Below are 27,224 nucleotides of genomic sequence, written 5' to 3'. Positions count from 1 at the left end.
TCTCGCCTGAGTAGCCTCGGTTCACTGGCAAAAATCAAATTAAACCATCTAGTGTTCAGCGAAATAACAACAATGTCAAATACAGGTAGCCTAGTCAAATAATTAACATCCAATCACATTAACCGTTACTTTCTCACGGTAATTCCACTAATGGTCCATATGTAGCCAAACGTAGCTGCTGCTCATGTTTGTATCTGTACTGATGGCGCAAAAGCCATGACAGGGAGACATAGTGGAGTGGTAACGTGGGTGCAAGCAGTTGCTCCCGACACCACTTGGGTACACTGCAGCATCCACCGAGAGGCTCTTGCTGCCAAGGTAATGCCTGACAGCTTGAAAGACGAGCCGGGTTGTGACAAACTCACACTCATTCTTATGATTAATAAATGTATCGTATAGTGTGTGTGGCAGGCTTACAATGATGGCAAAAAAACATTTGAGAGTGCACGGACCGTGGTGCTAGAGGGGGTACGCAGCTGAGGTTGAATGTTTGAAGGGGTACGGGACTATACAAAGTTTGGGAACCACTGTGAAACATCAATTAATATTTGAATAAACAACACCTGGGTTGTATCCCAAATGGCACACTATTCCCTATATAGTGCACAGATTTAGACCAGGACCCATAGGGCTAAGAGTAGTTTTGTGAAGCAGCCATTGAATGTATTTATTTGGAGAAACTCACTTGAATGATTGGTTTAAATGTTGAGAACGGTATGATCCCAATTACTGATATTTGACTGAATGATGTCCCGAATGCTCATGGTGTTCTTGGGGATTTCTCTATGTGCTGTTTTGAGTACACTGTTCTCCCAGTGTCTCACTGTCTGTGTCTGAGGGGAATGACTTGGTTAATGTAAAAAAAAAAATGTATTTGGGTTTTAAATGAACCTAGGTGTTTTATTTGTTGTCTTTCTCCCCAGGTGACCTACACTCTGTTTCAGGACACTTGTCTGTTTGAGATGTTTAAGATCCCTGTGAGGGAGTTCATGTCCTATTTCTGTGCTCTGGAGAACGGCTACAGGGATATTCCCTGTGAGTATAGTGCTGCCTATGCTTTCTTCAGTCCAGGCACAAAGCCCATATTAACACTTTGTGTATTGTCTACTCAGATGTAGAAATGATCAGACCTGGGTGAAAAACATGAAGGTATAAGCCTCCCGAGTGGCGCAGCGGTCTAAGGCACTTCATCGCAGTGCTTGAGGCGTCACTACAGACCTGGGTTCGATCCCAGGCTTTGTCACAACCGGCCGTGACCGGGAGTCCCATAAGGCGGCGCACAATTGGCCCAGTGGTGTCCGGGTTAGGGGAGGGTTTGGCTGGGGGGGCTTTACTTGGCTCATCGCGCTCTAGCAACTCCTTGTGGCGGGCCGGGCACCTGCAGGCTGACTTCGGTCGTCAGTTGAACGGTGTTTCCTCCGACGCATTGGTGCGGCTGGCTTCCAGGTTAAGCAGGCGGGTGTTAAGGAGCGCGGTTTGGCGGGTCATGTTTCGGAGGACGCATGGCTCGACCTTCGCCTCTCCCGAGCTCATTGGGGAGTTGCAGCGATGAGACAAGATCGTAATTGGATATTACAAAATTGGGGAGAAAAAGGGAGGTAAAAATAAATAAGAAATAACATTAAGGTATTAATTTAGCTTAATTACGCCAGTTTAGACTATTCCAGGCAGCTAAATCATGTCCACTTCAAGTATTATTTGAAATGATTCACCCAGGTCTAGAAACCAACCATAGGGTTGTCATGAAGTAGAAATGAATCCCCATAATAGGCCTACAGTTCACTACATACAGCAGGACACTATACAGACATGCACCATCATATGTAATATTAGCTTCTACCTCATGTACATGATATGGTGAACTATTACTCTGCCTGTACTCAGATCATAACCGGGTCCATGCTACTGACGTGCTCCATGCTGTCTGGTACCTGACTACCCGGCCTGTCCCAGGATTCCAGCAGATCCACAACGAGCATGTGACAGGAAGTGACACAGGTAGCACTGTTTCTGTTCCCTTTATTTCATTTTGCCTCAGTAGGTATAGCTCTTGACTTCCCCAAGCCCTCCTTTTTACCATAATATGCCACATATTTATTAGCATAATTAGTGTGCTTGCTGAAGACAAGACCACTCTAGATTTCATACATACTTCCTATTATTAGTGTGCTTGCTGAAGGCAAGACCGTTCTAGATTTCTTACATAGTCATATTATTGGATTTCTTCTGCACGCTCTAGAGCTTAAACGATTGAAGCCTTTTAACACGAAACCAACTTCCAAATGTGCAAACTGCCCCAACTTAGATTTCTTGACAAAATATTTGTTATATCATTTATAATTTTTTCAACTACAACAATATTTAAAATAATCTCCAAATGCATGTCAATGGCAAACATTTGAGACCTATCTCCTCTTTCACCGTTTAAGCTATCAATGCTAAACCAATGTTGAGATGTTCAGACTGACCCTACTTAGATTTTATACAGATTCTTTATAAGATTCATACCTTTTCAATTATAACAAATGAATCTACAAGACCAACTTTAAAATGTTCAGACTTCTTTAAAACCTTTATAAACTAGAAACCATTTTAATTTGCATAGATTTACAAAACATTGATTCATTGTCAACCATAGTAACACAGTGGTAGACATTTTAAATGCTACTGCTTTTTAACCATTTCAAGTATAAACATTAAAACAACTTAAACATTTTCCAAGCGAACTATTTAATTTAGCGACATTAGTTTAAAATAGCCCACCAACAGCGATGGCTTGTGGGAGGAGCTATAGGAGGACGGGCTCATTGTAATAGCTGGAATGGAATAAATCGAACGGTATCAAACACATCACATATATGGCAACCACATGTTTATTTCACCTTTATTTAACCAGGTAGGCCAGTTGAGAACGAGTTCTCATTTACAACTGTGACCTGGCCAAGATAAAGCAAAGCAGTGCGACAAAAACAACACAGAGTTACACATGGGATAAACAAACGTACAGTCAATAACACAATCGAAAAATCTATGTACAGTGTGTGCAAATGTAGTAAGGTTAGGGAGGTAAGGCAAAAAAATAGGCCATAGTGGCAAAATAATTACAATTCAGCATCAACACTGGAGTGATAGATGTGCAGATGATGATGTGCAAGTAGAGATACTTGGGAGCAAAAGAGCAACAAACAAAAAAATAACAATATGGGGATGAGGTAGTCGAGTGTGCTATTTACAGATGGGCTGTGTACAGGTATAGGGATCGGTAAGCTGCTCTGACAGCTGATGCTTAAAGTTAGTGAGGGAGATATAAGTCTCCAAAAAGAACAGTAGCATTTGAAATGAATACCACTGTATTATCATGGTTGAAATTGAATCCATTAAGTGTTATGCTAATTTTTATACATAAAAATTGTTTACAGCTGGTCTTGTAACTTAATTTTGCTACCAGTGTATTTCTATTGTTCTCATTCAAACCCCATGTTAATTATTTCAGTTGAATAAGGATAGATGGATGGAAAGATTGATTGAGACAAGCTGGAGGAGGAGGGGCTATAGGAGGACAGTAGGAGGAGCTATAGGAGAATGGGCTCATTGTAATGGCTGTAATGAAATTCATGGAACGGAGTCAAACACGGGGCGGCAGGTAGCCTAGTGGTTAGAGCGTTGGACTAGTAACTGAAAGGTTGCAAGATTGAATTCCCGAGCGGACAAGGTAAAAAATCTGTCGTTCTGCCCCTGAACAAGGCAGTTAACCCACTGTTCCTAGGCCGTCATTGAAAATAAGAATTTGTTCTTAACTGACTTGCCTAGTTAAATAAAGGTGAAATAAAAAACATTAAAAAAAAAATACTATTACAGCTACATACATTAAAACAACTTCAAAACTTTGTAAACTATAACAATTCAAATGAGCAGAAATTGGCATTTAATAACCCACCAACAATAATAGTAACTCTTGAACTGTTCAAGCCTGAGACACCAAACCAACATTCACATGTTCAGGGTCGGCTATTCAATCAATCATTCAATTCTCCCATCGAGCTACTTTTTCTACTTTAACCAGTCAGTACCATTAGTATTGTATTCACTATAACTACTTATTTCACAACCATAAATACTTTAAGACATGCTAGCAAGCACACATTTTCTTTAGGAAAGGGACTTTTCTAGTTCTATGATAGCCTCTTGATGTACCAGTGTAGGCATTCCTGTAGTGTTTGGCCTTTTCTCGGCAGACACCAGATGGTTTAGTTTAAAATGCCAGGATCCCCACTCCCGTCCCTGCTAATTATATTTTATGTACTGCATCTTTGATCCATCGGAAATGATTTAAGGCTCGCTGGCTGACTGATCCTTCAGTAGCTGCCAGAGGAGCAGCTGCCTTCTGATAAAGAGAGGGGGGGGGGGGGAGGGTGGAGAAACAGAGAGAGGGGGGAGATGGGGTGGTGAGCAAGCCTCTGTCGTGATAGAGATCTGTCTGTGCTGAGCTCAGCGTGTTTAGGGCTTATTTTGGCCCTTTTCATTTTTCAAATGGAGTGCAGTAGTCTGAGTCACTGGGCCACCAGCTTAACCTGCCTGTAGAATTCCTTCTCTACATACTTTGTTCTTAATGTGACACTAGTTCCCTGTTTTCACTTTATAACACAGTCAAGTCTTCTCCAGTCAACTCCAGTTATGATGTAGTTCCAGTGTGAGGTCCCAGTATGTCGTTGCTGAAAGCTGCTGTCTGTGTCTTCTCTCTAGATTCAGACAGTGGGATCTCGCCGGGCCGGGTATCTTACGCCTCCTCCAAGAGCTCGTCCATCTCTGACGACAACTACGGCTGCCTGGCGTGGAACATCCCTGCTCTGGAACTCATGGCACTATATGTAGCAGCTGCCATGCATGACTATGACCACCCCGGTCGCACAAACGCCTTCCTCGTAGCCACTAACGCAGCTCAGGTAAGTGTTATTATCCCCAAAGCCACTGCTCTACCATCTCAGTTAGCAAACCCACACCTGTTCAACAGTAAAACCTGTATCAGGAAGAGAAAGTTCAACCTATCCCGTCACTTCAGTAAGTGTTCCCATTTGTGTTCCCCCACGCTGTTAAGTCCCAGGAAAGGGGAAGTGTTGTGCTTGTGTCTCAGACAGCATTCATTTGGTCCCTGTGACTCATAGATGAGATCTTTATTGGCCTTAAAGCTTCTACATAGACAGGTTCTAATCAGCCTTGGATCTCATGGTAAAAGCAATGAAGAGAGGGACTGGTAGAATATTACCCTTAGTTCACATGTCAGGGAAAGTTTCCCACAAATCCTAAGAATTCAGCGAATTCCTTTTCTTGCTACAACATTACGGCCAAGGTTGGCAAACAAACTATACCACTGTATAAATAGTGTTTTGCACAGCCATGACCTATTATTGCACTGTGCATACTGTCTAGGTTGTGTTTTCCAACCCTTGTCCTCCAGTACCCCCAACAGTACACATTGTTATTGTAACCCTGGAAAGCACACCTGATTCAACTTGTTAACTAATCATCAAGCCCTCAATGAGTTGAATGAGGTGTGTTTGTCCAGGGCTACAATGAAACTGTGTAATATTGGGGGTACTGGAGGACCAGGGTTGGGAAACACTGGGCCATGTGATATGTGAAGCAACAGTTCTGGGTAGGCTATGTGATATGTGAAGCAACAGTTCTGGGTAGGATATGTGATATGTGAAGCATCAGTTCCAGGTAGGCTATGTGATACTGTATAACAGTGCCATGTAATGCATGGCATTGCATTTCATTGCTAACCTGACATGTGGGCCATGCCTTCCTCGTAGCCACTAACGCGGCTCAACCCTGACATATTGATTAACAGTATGTTGACAGTCAGTCAATCACCCACCTGTCCACCATGTCTAGACCAGCTGCATTATTTAGTCTGAAGCACACTGACCCCAATTCCTCTCCCCTGCTCACCCCTCCCTCTTTTACCGTTCCCTTCTTCAACCTCCTCTTTCCTATTTTACCTTCTCCTTTCTTCTTCTTGTCCTCTGACCCACCCGCATCCCTCTCCACTCGACCTACCCTTCCTCCTACTCACTCTTCTTCCCTCATCCACTTCTCCTCTACCGCCGTCTCATCCCTCTGTTCCCCAGGCGGTGTTGTATAATGACCGTTCGGTCCTGGAGAACCACCACGCTGCTTCGGCCTGGAGCCTCTACCTGTCCCGGCCAGAGTTCAATTTCCTGGCCAACCTGGACCACGTGGAGTTCAAACGTTTTCGCTTCCTGGTCATCGAGGCCATCCTCGCCACAGACCTGAAGAAGCACTTTGACTTCCTCGCTGAGTTCAATTCAAAGGTTTGAGATGATGATGACGAACCTCACATTTTCAGAAAATCTGTTTCCATTCTGTTGATACTTTGTTTTTCCGGTCATTTCGATACTGGCAAAGGCAATAACAATACGTCTTATCTTTATGGCTAATAGAGTTGATCCTTAAAGGAACATGCTGGATCTCTGTTAGAAATGAGGAGCCTGGCAGTCATAATCACTGTATGAATGTTTGTGTTGCTATAAATAGGTGAATGATGTGAACAGTCCAGGAATCGACTGGACTAATGAGAATGACCGGCTGCTGGTGTGCCAAGTCTGCATTAAGCTGGCAGACATCAACGGGCCCGCCAAAGGACGCGATCTGCACCTCAAGTGGACAGAAGGCATTGTCAATGAGTTTTATGAGCAGGTATGGAACCCCTCCACTCAGCATGGCCCACATGTCAGGTTAGCAATGTAATGCCATGCCATCCTGTTATACAGTATCACATATCCTACCTGGAACTGATGCTTCACATATCACATATCCTACCCAGAACTGATGCTTCACATATCACATATCCTACCCAGAACTGTTGCTTCACATATCACATAGCCTACCCAGAACTGATGCTTCACATATCACATATCCTACCCAGAACTGTTGCTTCACATATCACATATCCTACCCAGAACTGTTGCTTCACATATCACATAGCCTACCCAGAACTGTTGCTTCACATATCACATATCCTACCCAGAACTGTTGCTTCACATATCACATAGCCTACCCAGAACTGTTGCTTCACATATCACATGGCCCAGTGTTTCCCAACCCTGGTCCTCCAGTACCCCCAATATTACACAGTTTCATTGTAGCCCTGGACAAACACACCTCATTCAACTCATTGAGGGCTTGATGATTAGTTAACAAGTTGAATCAGGTGTGCTTTCCAGGGTTACAATAACAATGTGTACTGTTGGGGGTACTGGAGGACCAGGGTTGGAAAACACTGACATAGCCTACCCAGAACTGTTGCTTCATTTTCTGCTGTCTGTTACTGCTAGAATCAACACAATGGCACATTTATCCCTTTTACGAAGTGAAGTTAAATTAGATTAATGAATAAAACAATCTTAATTGACAAATTAGTGAAAATGTTTGTCTGCCTGTCTGTCGATCATCTACAGGGGGATGAGGAAGCCACTTTGGGATTACCCATCAGCCCTTTCATGGACCGCTCCTCTCCCCAGCTGGCCAAGCTGCAGGAGTCCTTCATCACACACATCGTGGGGCCGCTCTGCAACTCATACGACGCCGCTGGCCTGCTCCCTGGCTACTGGATCGACGAGGAGCGCTCTGAGGATGAGGATGAGGAAGAGCAGGTGGAGGACACAGAGACTGATGAAGACGAGCTGGAGGAGGAGCTCGAACCAAGTAAGACGTCATTTTCTACCCTTCTATCATTCTGAATTGATATATGATCATGAGATGATACATTTATAATTTTAACATTGAGCATTTAACATTTCCATCAAGAGCAGAAGTTTTTTGGATCATTGCTATTGCGACTAAAAAGCTATGGGATGTTAAATCCTTATTTGTATGTTGTCCCATGCAGAAAGGCGAAACGGCCGGCGTCGGCTGTTCTGCAACATCATGCAGCACCTGACAGAGAACCACAAGGTGTGGAAGAAGACCATCGAGGAGGAGGAGAAGAGCAAGGAGAAGCAGCAGGCCGACAGCCTGCCTCCCAGCCTGTCCCCTTCGCCGTCTGACGACCAGATCCAGGTCATTCAGGAGGAGGAGGAAGGAGAGGAGCGCCAGTAGCAGGAGGAAGGTGAAGAGGAGGAAGAGGAGGGACAGAGCCAGGATGCTCGGGAGGGTGGAACAGTGAAGGAGAAAGTCCAACTCCTCCCTCTTACACGCTCACACACACACACACACACACACACACACACACACACACACACACACACACACACACACACAAAAACATTTATACACAACACATACGTACACACACATACTATAGACATACACACACAGGATGACCCTGCTGGATCTCCACACGTTGAAATTGTCACTGTGCCGACACGCTAATGCAGTCATGTTGTTTTGAAAAAAGGCCTTACTACTGTGAGGGGATTCCTGCTGCAATGGTGGGAACCCCACTCCTATGCACTTTCACCCCATGGAGAGTAGACCAAGAACAAACACCAGAGCTGAGGACACTGGTGTGGAGAGGAAGAGAGGAAAAGGATCTGGATGTGCCCTCCATGGTGATCTGGCTGTAATGCTGCCTTGAACGCAGAGCACTTAACTCTCCCTTAGGTACTAAAACAAATCCTATGATTTAAAATGAAAGGAAAAGAAAAAACACCTTGACGTGGTTGACATCCGTTACCAAAGCGAACAGTTCAAACGTGGAAAGACAAGAGACTGAGACTGTTTCAGGCTCACTGTCAGGAATATTCTAGATCTATATATCAAATGTGCCTGTCTGAACCTTTACTGAGTCCCCTGGTCCAGACCCTAGGTTGGTCTGTGCAGTCCTCTCCCCTTGCTGGCGACACGAAACACTGTATCACTGACTCAGTCACAGAGACATTGTGGAAATGTTGACTGAAAATGAGCATTATACCTGCATCGTTTTTGATGCCTTTTATTCATGTGTACCACCTGCCTTCTATGTTTCCTTCTTTTTTGTTGTTGGTTTAATTTAGTTGGTGTGAGCGTGTGTATGTGTGTTTTCTTCAGGAACGCTTGGTCGCCAGTCATTGAAATGTTATCTGAGATGAGATGTTCTCTGCTGTTCCAATGAAGGGATGTTTTTTTTTCTTTTGATTATATCAATTTTTTCACGGCTACTCAGGATTCTCGTGAAGTTGAATAATTATTTTGTAAGAATTTAAGTAATTGACTTTAAAACAAAATCTCGGTGATTGAAATAGTTTTTAAGCTTTGTATGAACAACTTGAAAAACAAACACATTCAAGCAATTGAACTGCTCCTCTGTGATAGAGCAAAGTATGTCCTGTGTTTCTGTCTAACTCCGCTGCCCCGCTGGCGGCGCCGTTGGCTTGATCTTCTAAAGACCTCACTGTAGAATTGGGATCCTTGATTGTCAGTTGACTGCAAAAGACCTGTTTGCAGCAAGGCAACATTTTGTACAGTAAAATCCCATGATTATTCATGTACCAGTATAGGTAAAGGTGTTTTTGAGTGCATTGCTGTTGGCATTGTTTTTACACATACTCTGTCTAGCTAACCTTTTCATTTCATTTCAGTCATTCTACAGACACTGATGTTTCGACAAAAACAAAACTATAGATCTTTGCCAAACCCACAACCAGGCCAGTGCATAAAGGAGTTAAGTTATCCAGGGTTTCACCTTCACTTTGGTTTTGTTTTTGTATTGTCTTATTCTCTGTACCATAAGACGGTTTAATACTAATAGTTCTATATTTCTGTCTGTAAAAACTCTAGGCATTCCACTAGAAAAAGAGTTTAATGTAAGAGATGGCAGACCTGCAAGCCGAACTCACTTATCACCCTATCAAGTCATTTTCTCTGGAGAAGGAAGTTCTCAAGTAGGCAGTGTAAATCAAGCTAGTATATTTAAAGACAAAAAATATATATATACATGTCCACATTTTACTACCAAACAAGTGTTTAGCCTCTGCACAAAAAAAGAATATCTGCATATAAATATACTGTATAAATATATTATATTTTTTAATTAATCAACAGAATGCATCTGTTTTCTACACACAGCTGACATATATTGTACAGTGAGACCCTGTAATTATCATCCTGTTTCCAGAGTTTTTATCTAATACTACAGATGTTGAACTGTGGGGTTTGGTGTTTTTCTTTTGGGTTCAGCGTCTCCCTGCTCCTTATCATAACCACTTCCTCTCTCTTGGTAATCTCTGTTAACTCTTGTGTTGTCCACCCAACCAGTGCCAAACTGTCCCTGCTCACTGTCCAACCTCTGGGCCCTCATACACTGGGCTTGTTATGGTTGGCCCCAGAGGTCTCTCTGAGCTCCATGTCCCACAGCAGGCTCAGAGTGATGCAGGTGAAGCCCAGCCCATGTGTTGTGGAGGAGAGCTCACGACTCCTAATCGTGGCCCTTCAGTCCGTTCGGGTTGAGCAACACTGCGTCTCTTAAGTTCTGATGGTGAATTGTGATGCCTCCTCCCCCCACATTTTATGGCTCATTATGTTGTAAAAGTTTGTTTGTTGGCTTGTCACTGTGCAGTCTCACGAACCACAGTGTCCTCTAATGTTCTTGTCATAAAAGCGTCTATGAATGGCTGTTACCCTTATGTAGCATTGAGATATCTATGTCTGTTGTAACTGTTCAACCATATCAAAATTGTGGGGGAAACTGATTTTTGTTATTTATAGCTGTCATAAAACACCATCCCTAAAATAACTGTTCTCTCAATTGATTTTATTGATACACACACACACACACACATTTGAGTAGGTGTGTGTGTGTGTGTGTGTGTGTGTGTGTGTGTGTGTGTGTGTGTGTGTGTGTGTGTGTGTGGGGCATAAGAATCCCCTTGAATGTAACTGTACTATAACTTTGCCCTTAAAGTGTTTAGATCCTCCTGCCGACAACCACAGTTGGAACACTGATGTTTGCTGAAATGACTGCAATGTTAGTTTCAATATTTCCAATGCACACAGACAAGGCGCTTATCCAGGCGAATTGGCAGTGCCTGTCTACCTCAGCATAACTTTCTGAGAAGTGCAGTTAGTAGTTAATAGAGGTATGCTGGGTGCCAAAAATAGCCAGAGACATTACATCAATATGAAATATTACCCAGTAAGTCTGATGTATGCACAGCACAGCATTGCAATGCATTGACGTTTTTTTCTAGCCCTTTGGTCTGTTGAGTAGAAGTGAGAGGTCACTTAAGGAAATGGGTGACACCCCACAGGCTCAGCTCCAACCACATGAAGATTATTTATAGTGTCTGTGTATCCCTGGACGACCCAGTCTGGACACATTCTGCCGGCTCACTGCAAAAGTCCATGTCTGACTAGTCCTGTACTGTAGTTTAGATAGGAAACTTTTTTGGAGAGAAAACATAGACCAATAACCTATTGAGAGAAATACTGTCAGCATGTTGAAGAAAAAGAACAAGCGGCATAAAACATATGTAACTTGAATTTGTCTTAGGGAAGGCACACCATAAGCATTGTAAAAAAGGTAAGTGGAGCACCAAAATGGAGTTCTTATTACAAAGTATGACCATAATAGACAAAAGTAAAATTGACTTAAATCACAAAGGACAGCATCACAAAGACATTTTCAATGGATATTGCAGTAGCTTTCTGAGAGAAGGCTTTTCCATGGAAGAATCCCTAGAGATCGGGTTCATTGTTAGTTCAGACTGCTTGATATGGCGCTGATCCAGACTAAACACCATGTCCAGAGCCTTCTAGGAAAGGCTGGCTGCTAGTCTACTTATTTTCACTGTGCTGTAGAAACAGCTGAAACTACCCACTGGGAACAGACATCAATTCAATGTCTATTCCACGTAGGTTCATTGAAATGACATGGAAACAACAATGATTCAACCAGTGTGTGCCCAGTGGGTAATGTTCCCATTTCTCATTTAGGCAGGCTGAGAGAGAAGACAGGGCTGTGAACCATCATAGAGGTCCATCCTGTCAATCATTGACGTAATCCCGCAGGGAAGATGAGACATTTGATTATAAGGACACAGATAAAAAGTCAATTCTAATTCAAGGTTAATTCATAGTATATGTGTGCGTCTATTGTTTAAATATTCACACTTCTTATCTTCTCGATTAAACTTACTGAGAAGTTCCACCTGATATTTCAGGATCTTGCCAGTAACATTTCTGGTGATCCTGTGACTTTGCAAATGGTGCTGTGCAAACATGCAATTGCTCAGAAACAACCATCGGCTGATGTTTAGAATTCTAGCAGTTCTGTGTAAAACACGAGTTCAGACCCTGGAGGTCAGGGTAGGAGTCCAAGCTCTAGACCCCTGTTCTGTTCTGACTAAACCCCCAACCCCCCCACCCCTTCGGGCTGTGCAGTCTGAGAATCTGTCACTGCTGCCTGCGGACGGCGCAGATGGAGTAAGGCAGCGGCTGCAGGGTCATGCCCAGTTTGGGGGTGAGGCTTGGCACTGTACCAGGGGGGAACTGCAGGTGGAAGCGCTGCAGCATGGTGGTGAAGAACAGGAACATCTCCATCCTGGCCAGATGCTCGCCCAAACAGTGACGCTTCCCTGAGGACAAACCACACAACATGGATTGAGTTTTGTGAAGATCATGTCATACTTTGTATCATCTACTCTACTCAGAGGAGGCTGGTGAAGGGAGGATGGCTCGTAGTAATGGCTGACATGAAATCAACGGAACGGTATCAAACCATTCCATTCCAGCCATTACAATGAGCCGTCAGCCGATTTAGTGACACCAGCTACTACTGAATACTGTTTTTCAGTGAACATTCAACCAATACAACATATCTACTGTACTCAATGTATCTGTTAAGTGATAGTAAAGATCCTTTACTATCGCTGTTTAGTGTTTACCTTATTAGGATATAGGTTATGGCTGGGAAAAGGTTTACACTTGCATACACAGCGCAACTTGAGCAATAGAGGGAACCACATGTATGGGTGGTATGACTGAGAGAATTTGTTTTGTTTGAACTGACATGGTGGTGTTTTTCTGTCTTAACAGTACTTTCCTTTATTAATGGCAGCATTGTAGTCTGCAATAGCCCCAGGGACTGGCTTGCTCACCAGTCTATTAATTAAGTGCTCAAATAGATTACTGGGCCTTCATACCCGTAAGGTTGTAACACTGGAGAGGCTCTAGCTTTTATTACATTTGACTCATTGTAGGTAAAATGAAATGAGATCATAGCTGGGGTATACAGTTAAAGACATGCTCCGGTACTTTGGCGATTAAGAAAGTATTTTTCAATGTGTAGTTCATACATGCATAATCTATGAGCAGAATTACTGTCTTACCTCAATTAGACACGAAATCCCTAGTTTGAAAGCGACTGTTTTATTGAAGCTGTGCTACGTTATTTTCCCTCCATTTCCCTCCATGTGGGCCAGCCACCTAGCAATTTGAGTTATAGCCAATGAGCTTCAGCCTCTCATATTTGAGTGACAGGTAGCAAGAGGCCTGCCCAGCATTATCCAATGAGGTTGCAGGGCGGGCCCAGCTCGGTGGACACAGTACAGAGAGAGAGAGAGAGAGAGAGCAATGATGTGGTGCACATATCTGCACATATGTGACGTAGTATGCAATTTTCGGGGACCATTTTTGGCTCATGAGTGCTACTTTCAGAACTACTGCCTAAAAAGTATACAAACATACAGAAGAATCTCTAATATATTGGAATTTCATGCCCATGATGACTATTAACCCTGTATTTAAGCATTACCATTTAGATTAGGCAAGAGGAGAGGCATTCAAGTGAGAGGGTGTGTACAGCATGTGTGTGTGGGAGTCTGTGCTACTCTCTTTGGGGGCCTAAGAGTGGAAAGAAGCCAGACTCACCCAGAGAGAAGGGTAGGAAAGCTTCCCGTCGGACAAAGTTTCCATTGCTGTCCAGGAAGCGATGTGGTGAGAAGGTTCCAGGGTCGCACCAGTACTTCTCATCAAAGTGCACAGAGTACAGGTTGGTGATGACCATGGTGCCTTTGGGGATGTTGTAGCCGCTCACCAGTGTGTCCTGAGTGGTGGCGCGGAAGATGCCCAGGGGCACGATGTTACAGAAACGCAGGACCTCATGTAGCACCGCTTCCACATAGGGCATCCTCTTTTTGTCCGCCAGCGAGGGGGACTGCCCACTTCCCAGCACACTGTCCAGCTCCTTATGCACCTTCTCTACACAGAGGAAACACCAGCAGCAAACTGTCAATAACTTTTCATCACAATGTCCTTTCTGCTTGCTAAACTCTTATCTAGTATCTACAGAAATACACTGAGTGTACAAAACATTAAGAAAACCTTCTTAATATTGAGTTGCACCCCCTTTTGCCCTCAGCCTCAATTTGTCGAGGCATGGACTCTACAATGTGTTGAAAGCGTTCCACAGGGATACTGGCCCATGTTGACTCCAATCCATAATAAAGCGCTGCTCTGCCTTCTTAACAACACTATCAACAAGGCAGTTCCTACAGGTCTTAGTTTTGTCGCACCTAGACTACTGTTCAGTAGTGTGGTCAGGAGCCACAAAGAGAGACTTAGAAAAATTGCAGTTGGCTCAGAACAGGGCAGCACAGCTGGCCCTTAAAAGTACACAGAGAGCTAACATTAATTACAGGCATGTCCTTTTCTCATGGCTCAAAGCGGAAGAGAGATTGACTTCATCACTATTTGTTTTTGTAAGAGGTGTTGACAAGCTGAATGTACCGGGCTGTCTGTTTAAAATACTAGCACACAGCTCGGACACCCATGCATACCCCACAAGAAATGCCACCAGAGGTCTCTTCACAGTCCCCAAGTCCAGAACAGACTATGGGAGGCGCACAGTACTACATAGAGCCATGACTACATGGAACTCTATTCCACATCAGCTAACTGATGCAAGCAGTACAATCAGATTTTTTTTTTAAACAGGTAAAAATACACCTTATGGAACAACAGGGACTGTGAAGAGACACACACAAAGGTACAAACACATGCATATGAATACATTGTGATATTGTTGTATGGTGGTATTAAACATTTTGTATTGTACATATGTAGTGGTGTAATAATGTTATATGATGTACTGTTTTATCTTTTATTTTATATGTATTGTAAGTGCTTTAATATGTTTGCACCCCAGGAAGAGTAGCTGCTGCCAAGGGGATCCCTAATAAATACAAATACAATTCCTTCCCACAGTTGTGTCAAGTTGGCTGGATGTCCTTTGGGTGGTGGATCATTCCTAAAATACACGGGAAACTGTTGAGCGTGAAAACCCCAGCAGCGTTGCAGTTCTTGGTACAAACCGGTGCGCCTGGCACCTACTACCATACCCTGTTTAAAGGCATTTCAATCTTTTGTCTTGCCCATTCACCCTCTGAATGGCACACATATATAATCCATGTCTCAATTGTCTCAAGGCTTAAAAATCTTTCTTTAACCTGTCCCCTATCCTTGTTAAATTTAGTTTATTAATTCGACCATTTAAAAAACAAGTACACACAAAAGTTGACAAACCCATACATGCACATGAGTAAAATCATGGAGGATAACACACAATGGAGTCTGGGACTTATTTTCATTGTGGTCCTCTTGAGACAAGATGGCTAGGCAAGATCGAACACGGTTGAACACAGTATGGCATTGAGATAATAAAACATAAAACAAAGAAGAAGAACATCTATCTCATCATTGCAGTTACATTGTAGGGGTTATTCATATGGGCACAGAGGACATCAAACTTATTTTTACTTCATTTTTAAAGCTGCCCAGAGAGGAAAGTGTTTTTATGGGCAGAGGCAACTCATTCCATTCTGAGGCTTCAGAATACAAGAAAGTTCTACGCTGTTCTACACTGAATAGTGTCCAGCTGCCTAATGGACCCTATTCTGACTACACTACTGAAAGAGCTACTTCCTGTGCTTGGCCCTGCTATGTTGATCATAATAAACGGCTCCCTATCCTCCGGATGTGTACCAAACTAACTAAAAATGGCAGTAATAAAGCCTTTCCTGAAAATGCCAAACCTTGACACGGAAAATTTAAAAAACTAATCGGCCTATATCAAATCTCCCATTCCTCTCAACATTTTTACAAAAAGCTGTTGCGCAGCAACTCACTGCCTTCCTGAAGACAAATAATGTATACAAAACACTCCAGTCTGGTTTTAGACCCGATCATAGTACTGAGACGGCACTCGTGAAGGTGGTAAATTACCTTTTAATGGCGTCAGACCAAAGGCTCTGCATCTGTCATCGTGCTCCTAGACCTTAGTGCCGTTTTTGACACCAGTGATCACCACATTCTTTTTAAGAGATTGGAAACCCTCTTTGGTCTACACGGACAAGTTCTTGCCTGGTTTAGATCTTATCTGTTGGAAAATATAGAATTGACTCCCTTTCACAAATCAATCAAATAAAAAGTTTTGGTGTTCCTCAAGGTTCCATTTTAGGACCACTATTGTTTTCACTATATATTCTACCTCTTGTTGATGTCATTCGGAAACACAATGTCAACTTTCACTGCTATGCGGATGACCCACAGCTGAACATTTCGATTAAACATGGTGAAGCCCCAAAATTGCCTACCCTGGAAGCCTGTGTTTCAGACATAAGGAAGTGGATGGAGGAAAATGTTTTACTTTTAAACTCGGACAAAACAGAGATGTTTGTGCTAGGTCCCAAGAAACAAAGAGATCTGCTGTTTGATCTGAAAATGAATGTTGATGGTTGTACAGTCGTCTCAAATAAAACTGTGAAGGACCTCTGCATTGCTCTGGACTATCTTTTGACGAACATATCAAGAATATTTAAAGGGCAGCTTTTTTCCATCTTTGTAACATTGCACAAATCTGAAACTTTGTACAAAAATGATGCAGTAAAGCTAATTTGCTTTTGTAACTTTTAGATTAGACTACTGCAATGCTCTACTCTCTGGCTACCCGGATAAAGCAATAAATAAAATTCAGTTAGTGATAAATACAGAACACCATAGTGCCTGTGCCCAAGAACACTAAGGTAACCTGCCTAAATGACTACCGACCCGTAGCTCTCACGTCTGTAGCCATAAAGTGCTTTGAAGGGCTGGTCATGGCTCACATCAACACCATTATCCCAGGAACCCTAGACCCACTCCAATTTGCATACCGCCCCAACAGATCCACAGATAATGCAATCTCTATTGCACTCCACACTGCCCATTCCCACCTGGACAAAAGGAACACCTATGTGAGAATACTATTCAATGACTACAGCAGCATTCAACACCATAGTGCTTTCAAAGCTCATCAATAAGCTAAGGACCCTGGGACTAAACACCTCCCTCTGCAACTGGATCCTGGACTTCCTGATGGGCCGCCCCCAGGTGGTAAGGGTAGGTACAACACATCCGCCACGCTGATCCTCAACACAGTGGACCCTCAGGGGTGAGTGCACAGTCCACTCCTGTACTCCCTGTTCACTCATGACTGCGTGGCCAGGCGCAACTCCGACACCATCATTAAGTTTGCTGATGACACACCAGTGGTAGGCCTGATCACCGACAACGACGAGACAGCCTATAGGGAGGAGGTCAGAGACATGGCCGGGTGGTGCCAGACGTAACCAAGACTAAGGAGATTATTGTGGACTACAGGAAAAGGAGGACCGAGCACGCCCCCATTCTCATCAACGGGGCTGTAGTGGAGCAGGTTGAGAGCTTCAAGTTCCTTGGTGTCCACATCAACAACAAACTAGAATGGTCCAAACACACCAAGACAGTCGTGAAGAGGGCACGACAAAGCCTATTCCCCCTCAGGAGTCTAAAAATATTTGGCATGGGTCCTGAGATCCTCAAAAGGTTCTACAGCTGCAACATCGAGAGCATCCTGACTGGTTGCATCACTGACTGGTACGGCAATTGCTCGGCCTCTGACCGCAAGGCACTACAGAGGGTAGTGCGTACGGCCCAGTACATCACTGGGGCTAAGCTGCCTGTCCAGGACCTCTACACCAGGTGGTGTCAGAGGAAGGCCCTAAAAATTGTCAAAGACCCCAGCCACCCCAGTCATAGACTGTTCTCTTTACTACCGCATGGCAAGCGGTACCGGAGTGCTAAGTCTAGGACAAAAAGGATTTTCAACAGTTTTTACCCCCAAGCCATAAGACTCCTGAACAGGTAATCAAATGGCAACCCGGACTATCTGCATTGTGTCCCACCCACCACCCGCTAACCCCTCTTTTACGCTACTGCTACTCTCTGTTCATCATATATGCATAGTCACTTTAACCATATCTACATGTACATACTACCTCAATCAGCCTGACTAACCGGTGTCTGTATGTAGCCTCGCTACTTCTATAGCCTCGCTACTGTATATAGCCTGTCTTTTTACTGTTGTTTTATTTCTTTACCTACCTATTGTTCACCCAATACCTTTTTTTGCACTATTGGTTAGAGCCTGCAAGTAAGCATTTCACTGTAAGGTCTACACCTGTTGTATTCAGCGCATGTGACAAATCAACTTTGATTTGATTTAGTAAACTGGTGGTCTGTTGATATCCCTCTAGTGGTGTGGGGGCTGTGCGTTGGCAAAGTGAGTGGGGTGATATCCTGCCTGGTTGGCCCTGTCCGGGGGTATCGTCAGACATGGTATCGTCAGGTATCGTCAGACATGGCCACAGTGTCCCCTGACCCCCCCCCGTCTCTCAGCCTCCAGTATTTATGCTCCCATCTCTCTCTCGGAGGAGGACCGGAGCCCTAGGACCATACCTCAGGATTACCTGGGCTGATGACTCCTGGCTGTCCCCAGTTCACCTGGTCGTGCTGCTCATCTAGTTTCTGCTGTTTTGCCTGTGGCTATGGAACACTGACCTCTTCACCAGATGTTGTTTTCGACCCCCTCCCTCCCTCCATCTCTCTCTCTCTAACTCACCTGCTGTCTCGACCTCTGAAAGCTCGACTACATAAAGCCAACAGACATTTACTCCTGACGTGCCGACCTGTTGAACCCTCTATAACGGGCCTGGGAAAAGGCCGTCCCGGGGGCCGTACGCAGCCCGCGACCTGATTCAATACTTCAATTCAATACCCCGGAATCATGCTCAGATCACATAAAGAATTTGCGATAGTGAAAGTTTTGAAAAACGTATTTGTGATTCAAATTAAAAACCCAATGAATACTCGCCTTTGTGTAATGATTTAACTCCCACCGCTTGTGGAACATTTATTTTGAAGGTACTTATAAGTAACAACTGCACGAGGACAGACAGTGACTGACAGGCTGACACACACGTCACAGTTACAAATAGTAGCTAGCTAGAAATTGTGCAAAAATTTGTTTTTCAAAGAAAAGGAATGTAGACAATGAATGTAGGGTGTTCCAGCAAGAGTGGACATTGAAATATTTATTTATTGAGGTATCAGGGAAAGCTGTGTGCTTAGTGTGCAAAGAGAACATCTCTGTCTTGAAAGACTACAACTTGTCCCGACACTCCCAGACGAAGCATGCAGAGAAATATAGGAATATGTCTTCTGAGCAGAGGGCAAGTACATCGAAAGAGTTGCTTTCTCAGTTGCAAAAGTAGCAAGGACTTTTCACAAAACTGCATTCAGCAAACGAATGCAGCTAGCTTTGTACTGTCCCACAAAATGGCTAAACATAGCAAGACATTCGCTGAGGGCAAATTCATTAAAGAATGTTTAATTGACTCTGCAGCAATACCTTGCCCCGACAAGAAAGAGCTGTTTGAAAATGTTTCCCTGCCAAGACAAAAAGTGACACGGTGTGTTGAGAACATCGCAGAGAATATGGAACAACATTTGAAAGACAAGGTAAAGGAATTCACCTATTTCTCCAAACTACAAGGGAAGGGCCTTTTTGCACATCAGATGTACAGCCTTGTCAAAGCCTTCAAGGGAAAATTACTCCTCCTGACCCGCTAAGTAAAAGCCAACAATCTCACCCACCTTCTGACACTACTAGTCTGTTCCCTATCAGATGACCAGCAGGAGAAGTATACATCGCTGCTGCGTGCTTTGAACGGTGAGTTTTCTCATCATTTTGAGGATTTCAAAGTGTTGGAAAATGACATGCTGTTGGTTTCCTCTCCTTTCACCTTCAATGTGGATAACACTCCCACTGACCTGCAACTTGAGCTTATCGATCTTCAGTCTGATGCAGTGATTGGAGAACTACTCAAAACAATGTCACTGACGAGGTTCTATGCATCTCTCAATGAACAAAACTTTCCAAAGATTAGGAGTCATGCTCAGAAGATGTTTGTACTGTTTGGGTCAACCTGTGTATGTGGACAGACATTTTCAGTGATGAAATATAACAAGTCAAGGCACAGATCATCTCTTACTGACTTTCACCTCCCAGCAAATTTGCGCATAGCGACTCAAAACTATACCTGACTTCACTGCTCTAGTCAATGCCCATCAGAGACTTCACTCCTCACACTGATTGAGTAGTTTAAATGTAATGTTGAGCTCTTTCTTTCTTGTGTTTTTGTGCATACCCGTTAACAAGAGTTCTGTCCGTGGTGCTGAATGCACAGTGTACTTTTCCCTCCGTGTAGTTCATTGCATGTTTAACAATGAAAATACCAAAAGGAGAACATGGATGTGGTTTATTTCTGTGCATGTTAAAATATTTTCAAATAAGTAGCACATCTGGATATGATTTACAGTAGATACATCTGTCAACACAGTCATACACGTGATGTATAATCCTGAAAATATGATTCTGGCCCATGATGGCAAAAATATATTCTAATGTAACCCTCCATGGAAAATAATTGCCCTGCTCTAAAACCACTGGGATTATTATTTGAGCCTGCTGGTCATCTATGAACGTTTGATCTTGAAAAACGATCTGGCCTTAATGGCCATGTACATTTATACATTTTTGTCATTTAGCAGACGCTCTTATCCAGAGTGACTTACAGTAGTGAGTGCATACATTTTCGTACACGTATAATCTCGACCCGGCACATCCAGAAGAGGACTGGCCACCCCTCAGATCCTGGTTCCTCTCTAGGTTTCTTCCTAGGTTCCTGCATTTCTAGGGAGTTTTTACTAGCCACCGTGCTTCTACACCTGAATTGCCTGCTGTTTGGGGTTTAAGGCTGGGTTTCTGTACAGCACTTTGTGACATCAGCTGATGTAAAAAGGGCTTTATAAATAAAATTGATTTAATTGATTGAAGTGGATTTAACAAGTGACATCAATAACCTGGTCAGTCTGTCATTGAAAGAGCATAATGTTTTGTACACTCAGCGTGTACCTTAGTAGAGAAATAGTTGAAACAAAAATCTACAAAAAAAAGTTAAGACAGTAATCAACCCAACCTTAGACACTATGCAAATGAAAGTTACTTACTCAACTATTATTGATTACCTACAAACAAACACTCCCCTCCGTATGTATTTGGACAGTGAAGCTAAAATTGTAAATTTGGCTCTATACTCCAGCATTTTGGGTTTGTTATCAAATGTTTCATATGAGGCGAAGGTACAGAATGTCACCTTTCATTTGAGGGTATTTTCATTTATATCTGTTTTAACGTTTAGAAATGAAAGCACTTTACATATCTAGTCCTCCCATTTGAAGATGTCATATGTATTTGGACACATTCACTTATAGTGTATTAAAGCGGTCTAATGTTTAGTATTTGGTCCCATATTTCTAGCACGCAATGACTACATCAAGCTTGTGACTACACACTCGTTGGATGCATTTGGAGTTTGTGATGGATGATGACTGGAGTAATTTTATTTCCAATTCATGACATCCCTAATCATGGTAGCATCCACATTAATGTAGCTGTGTTCAAAAACACATTTTATTCTTACTTACAATACAAGTGTGTACAAAATATTACAATACATTGTCCACCATTCACTTCCTATTGGGCCAAGCATTATCTGAAACACAACCAAAACGAGCAGTAAATGAATCCAACAAGTTTTTAAAGTCAGCTTGATGTAGTCATTGTGTGCAAGGAATATGGGACCAAATACTACATTTTTTACTACTTTAAAACACTAAGTGAACTTGTCCAAATACTTATGATGTCTTCAAATGGGGGGTTAAATACATTAACTACATGCTTTCAATTCTAAACGGTAAAACAGATATACATTATATCTATAAAAATACCCTCAAATAAAAGGAACATTCTGTCCTGTCACCTAATATAAAATATTTGATATCAAATCTAAAATTGTGAAGTATAGAGACACATTTACAATTGTAGCTTCACTGTCCGAGGGGAGGGAGTGTATAACCTTGTACAGTTTAAAGAAAAAAATCATACCTTAGTTATCTAATGTATGCAAATAAAAGTTGCTGTATATTTTGGCTTGGATAAAGGTTAAATAAGGACGAGGCAAGTCCCTTTACTGGACACCAGAGGAGAAGAGGAGAAAGAAAGACCAAGGATGACCTGTTAGCGAACCGTTGAAACTGAGCTTAATACCGGAATAGGCCTCATCTGAAAAGAGATGAATAGAACAGGACAGGAGGAGATGGAGGGACGTTGTGGAGGTCTTATGCACCACTTGACATAATGAGGCCTGAGTAAGGACAAGGCAGGGTGCTATGAGGCCTGAGTAAGGACAAGGCATGGTGCTAAGAGGCCTGATTAAGGACAAGGCAGGGTGCTAAGAGGCCTGATTAAGGACAAGGCATGGTGCTAAGAGGCCTGATTAAGGACAAGGCAGGGTGCTAAGAGGCCTGATTAAGGACAAGGCAGGGTGCTAAGAGGCCTGATTAAGGACAAGGCATGGTGCTAAGAGGCCTGATTAAGGACAAGGCATGGTGCTAAGAGGCCTGATTAAGGACAAGGCATGGTGCTAAGAGGCCTGATTAAGGACAAGGCAGGGTGCTAAGAGGCCTGATTAAGGACAAGGCATGGTGCTAAGAGGCCTGATTAAGGACAAGGCATGGTGCTATGAGGCCTGAGTTGAGGACAAGGCAGGGGACTTGGTGCTGAGGCCTACTGTGCTATAAGGCAGAACACTGACCTTGAATGTTGGGGTAGAGGGCCATGTAGAGCATAGCCCAGCGTAGGGTGTTGGTGGTGGTCTCCGTGCCTGCGATGATGAGCTCGCCCACAGAGTAGATTAGGTTCTCCCTGGAATACGGGGTGCCCAAGTCTCCAGCACTCTTGTCCAACTTGTTCAGGTAGTCATCGATGTAGTGGCGTGGGAAGTTGCACACTCTGCCCTCCGAGAAGCGCTTGATGATCTGCTCCAGGAAGTTATAGACCTTGGCTGCGTTGCGGAACAGCTTCTGGTGCTTTCCGAAGGGGAGGTACTCGATCCATGGGAAGGCGTTGTAAAGGAAGGCCCAGCCACTGACGGCCAGCTCCACATTCTCACTGAAGATCTCGATCATATGCTGGAAGTCACAGTTGTCGTACGTGAAACGCTCGCCGAACATGATGAGGTTGGTGATGTTGGACACAGCATTGGTCACCAGGTGCTTTGGGTTAAAGGGTTTCCCTTTGTGTTCGTCGATGGCATCCACAAAAAACATGCACTCTTCCAGGATCTTCTGATCGAGGGGCTTTTGAAAACTGCCAAAGTAACGAAAGGAGTTGCTGGCCAGTTGACGATGTTCAATCCATCCGTTGCCAAATTTAGCATTCAGAAGTCCTGAGAAGGAAGATATTGAGATTAGAGCTGACATAATGAGACCTTACTGAGCATGTGTGAAGATACTAAATATTCTTCTCACGATAGGTGGACCTATTTTCATCTCAATACCATAAAATAGCCTAGAGTTCGATAACACCAAGCTTGTATTTGCATGTAATATCTAATAACAATATACCAATGTCATAATGTGCATATTTCAGAATACATTATAACTGACTTTCTTACCTCCCATTTTTGTCATTTTCATAAATAAAGGCAGCGATGGCCGGTCAGAAAAGACATCACCCTGGTGGTACAGGCATTCTCTGATGGCATCATATCCATTCAGAACCACTGCTGAGTAGCCTCCCAAATCAAGACTGAAAATCTGAGATAAAATACTTGAATAAATAGACATCCAAAATAATATGCATTTGTTTTCCCAAAATATGTTTCATTTTTTATTTTCTTTGAAAAAGTATGACATAACATCTAAATAGCAAATGATCTATTAGGCTAGTTTAGAGGTAGCCCTGTAGTCTGGCTCTATTTGCCGAGGCATGCTGACTAAGCGTACCTTCGCCATTTTTCGAAACCCTGCAAGCGCAGCTGGAGTCTGCCAACACTTAGCAAATAGCGAGCCTCTTTTGTTCAGTTTTCTGAGTTTTTTTGCAAGATATAGGGACAAGATTGGAGCGTCCACCCTAACTAACATTTTGACACACTAAGGAATTGTGGTGTGTGTGTGCCGGATGATTAAAACATGTATTTTTTACCTTTAGGCAAGTCAGTTAAGAACAAATTATTACTTACAAAGACGGCCTAACGGGGAACAATGTATTGACTGCCTTGTTCAGGGGCAGAGTGACAGATTTTTACTCTGGCAGCTCGGGATTCGATCTAGCAACCTTTCGGTTACTGGCCCAATGCGCTAACCACTAGGCTACCTGCAAACTTTATTTCACTCTGTTTTTTCACGAATGAAATGAAAGCGACTGAGATTCTGTTTGTAATGAAAAGCGCTATATAATATACATATATTGTTATGCAAAAATCCAAATTCATAAATTAACACTCAATAGGCTAAACCGCAAGAGTTAAACCGGTTTGAGCACAAGAAGACTAGCCTATATGGGGGTGCACACAAGTAGCCAACACAAAAAATGCCTAGGTTTAGTCAAGCCACTTTGACACAATAAGGTAAGTACCGTACCTGCCCATGGATTTCACTCTGTTTCTTCATAAAGACGTGCGGTTCTGTTGCTAGAGACATAATGTTCCCTATGACAGGGATAGGTGACGGTCCAGGAGGGAATCCTCGGGGTCTCCTCTGCTTCACAAGCTGCCGGATCAGCAAAAGAACAATAAGGGAAATAAGTAAACTACACAGACCTAAGAAAGCCTGTCCATGCGACACTTCTGAGACTAGAGATGATAACTGAATTAATACCATTTTTCTCTCTCTAACTTTGCTGTCTGTACTAAGCTCTCCTCTGTGAAAGAGTTATGTAGGCTATATCATCTTGCACATATTTCTATCCCCTGCCTCTACCCAATAGGATACTTCTCCCTCTACAAGGCTAAGATTGGCTGGAAGTTTAGCTGTGATGACTATCGATGAACTTTGATCAGCCTTCGATTAATTCTAGCAATCAACAAGTCGTGATTCTGCTATTTCTGAGGATTTGATTTCCCAATGATGATTTCTGGCAATTTGTTGACATGCAGCATAACTTGCCGGCCAGCTGGCTCCACACAGATCAAGTTGGTAAAAAAAAGCTACATTTTGTCACCGCTGAGTCAGCCTGTACTCAGACTAGACATAACATAGTAAACGAAACTTCGGGACACTCAATTTAGCATGATATATTACATTTGTTATGGTTACATAAGACAGAATGTTACTAAAGGCAAAAACAAAAGGCAGGTGGATAATTAGCAACTTTGCAACTACTTACTACTTTTTAGCTACTTTGCAACTAGCATGTTAGCTAACCCTTCCCCTTAACCCTAAACCCAATAACCCTTTAATCTAACTCCTAACCCTAACTTCTAACGTTGGCATTAGCCACCTAGATAAAGTTAGCCACAACAAATTGAAATTCATAACATATCATATGTATTGAAAATTCGTAGCATATTGTATGAATTGTAATTCATAACATATGATACAAATTTTAATTCGTAACATATCATACGAATTGTAATTTGTAACATATCATATGAAATGGATGGACAGTCACAAATTAATAGATACCATACCAAACCTAACATACTAATTTGAGTGTCTTGGAATATGGATTCTTTTTACTCTTTTTTTACGTCTACCCCTGAGTCCAAATTAGCTGATCCCATTGTCATAGCATACTTTCTATGTGAGTGTTGTTTAGCCTGTCTTATATCTAGACAAATTGACATAATGCAGCAAAAGCAAGGTTCATGTTTGATTGATTCAAGAGAGCTATTTCTATAAAATACAATATTTATTTGAAATTCATGTGATATAACACATAGGCCTAACCTATAACACCATTTTAAAATACCTAGGTCATGGGGTAAAACATGTCCTTGTCTGCATTAGGATATAAATGTCGCCCTATACTGTGTTGTTGCATTAGGATATAAACTTCGCCCTATACTGTGTTGTTGGAACACCCTACAATCAGTAGGATACAAGAATAGATCGATCACTTTCTTCACAATTGTGCCATTCTGTCTGGGCTGTATTCTTTTTGGTAGGCTACACCAGCACCAACATGCAGTCTGGGTTGTACATTAACGGTATTACAATATAAAGATGATTATCTTTACCCAAGTGTCACACTTTAGTGTCAATCATTAATGCAAACAACTTGCAAGCAAATGTGTAGAATGTCTGTCTATAAGGGCACAAGGCAAGACCCAGATGCAGACACAGGAGGCAGATGGTTTGAGTCCTTGTGGTTTATTTATAATCCAAAAGGAGAAGGCAAGAGAATGGTCGTGGACAGGCAAAAGGTCAAAACCAGATTCTGAGTCCAAGAGGTAAAGTGTGGCAGACAGGCTCGATGACAGGGCAGACAGAAGGGGTAGGCAGGCGGGTACGGAGACCAGAAAAAACAGCCAAGGGTCAAAACCGTGAAGACTGGAAAAAGAGAATAGAAAAGAGGAGCACGGGAAAACACGCTGGTTGACTTGAAAACATATAAGACGAACTGGCACAGAGAGACAGGAAACACTGGGATAAATACACTGGGGAAAATAAGCGACACCTGGAGGAGGTGGAGACAATCACAAGAACAGCTGAAACAGATCAGGGCATGACAATGTCATATCATGTAAACAATCACAAATTATTACAATAGCAATGCTCACGCTATATGGCATATTTCTTCCTACATTAACCTCCTGAGTGGCTCTATGCACTATAATGAACCTTGTCACAGCTCTTTGGAGCGTCGAGAGAACCAGAGGACATCATTCAGATCAGAAACTGACCCAGGGTATATCAAGTCTCCAGTGGTGTAAAGTAATTAAGTGAAATACTTTAAAGTACTACTTACTGTAAGTAGTTGTTTTGGGTATCTGTACTTTACTTTACTATTACTTTTCTATTTT

The 27,224-nt window shown here is 42.8% G+C and overlaps 2 protein-coding genes across 3 annotated transcripts in view; one reads left to right on the top strand and one right to left on the bottom strand.

Moving 5' to 3' along the window:
- Positions 1-10,735, top strand: part of LOC106587530 (cGMP-inhibited 3',5'-cyclic phosphodiesterase B) — a 93,761-nt gene extending 83,026 nt beyond the window's left edge. For both annotated transcript variants that reach the window (XM_045708937.1, XM_045708936.1), the window contains exons 10-16: positions 924-1,035; positions 1,885-1,998; positions 4,744-4,943; positions 6,132-6,335; positions 6,559-6,720; positions 7,482-7,728; positions 7,913-10,735. In XM_045708937.1, coding sequence (XP_045564893.1) covers positions 924-1,035; positions 1,885-1,998; positions 4,744-4,943; positions 6,132-6,335; positions 6,559-6,720; positions 7,482-7,728; positions 7,913-8,121 — 1,248 coding nt within the window. In that variant the 3' untranslated portion in view covers positions 8,122-10,735. The remainder of the gene's footprint in view (positions 1-923; positions 1,036-1,884; positions 1,999-4,743; positions 4,944-6,131; positions 6,336-6,558; positions 6,721-7,481; positions 7,729-7,912) is intronic.
- Positions 10,736-11,531: 796 nt separating this feature from the next.
- LOC106587531 (vitamin D 25-hydroxylase) lies at positions 11,532-25,240 on the bottom strand. Its single transcript, XM_014175997.2, has 5 exons — positions 24,841-25,240; positions 23,874-24,015; positions 23,013-23,645; positions 13,870-14,199; positions 11,532-12,575 (listed from the first exon to the last, which is right to left on the bottom strand). Exons 1-5 carry the CDS (start codon positions 25,078-25,080, stop codon positions 12,394-12,396), a joined length of 1,527 nt encoding a protein of 508 aa, XP_014031472.1. The 5' UTR covers positions 25,081-25,240; the 3' UTR covers positions 11,532-12,393.
- Between the last annotated feature and the right edge of the window lie 1,984 nt (positions 25,241-27,224).

The sequence above is a fragment of the Salmo salar genome, chromosome ssa26, assembly GCF_905237065.1.
Source record: "Salmo salar chromosome ssa26, Ssal_v3.1, whole genome shotgun sequence".
Lineage (NCBI taxonomy): Eukaryota > Metazoa > Chordata > Actinopteri > Salmoniformes > Salmonidae > Salmo > Salmo salar.
The sequence above is the reverse complement of the archived record's forward strand: the minus strand, read 5'-3'. Positions and strand labels throughout refer to the sequence as shown.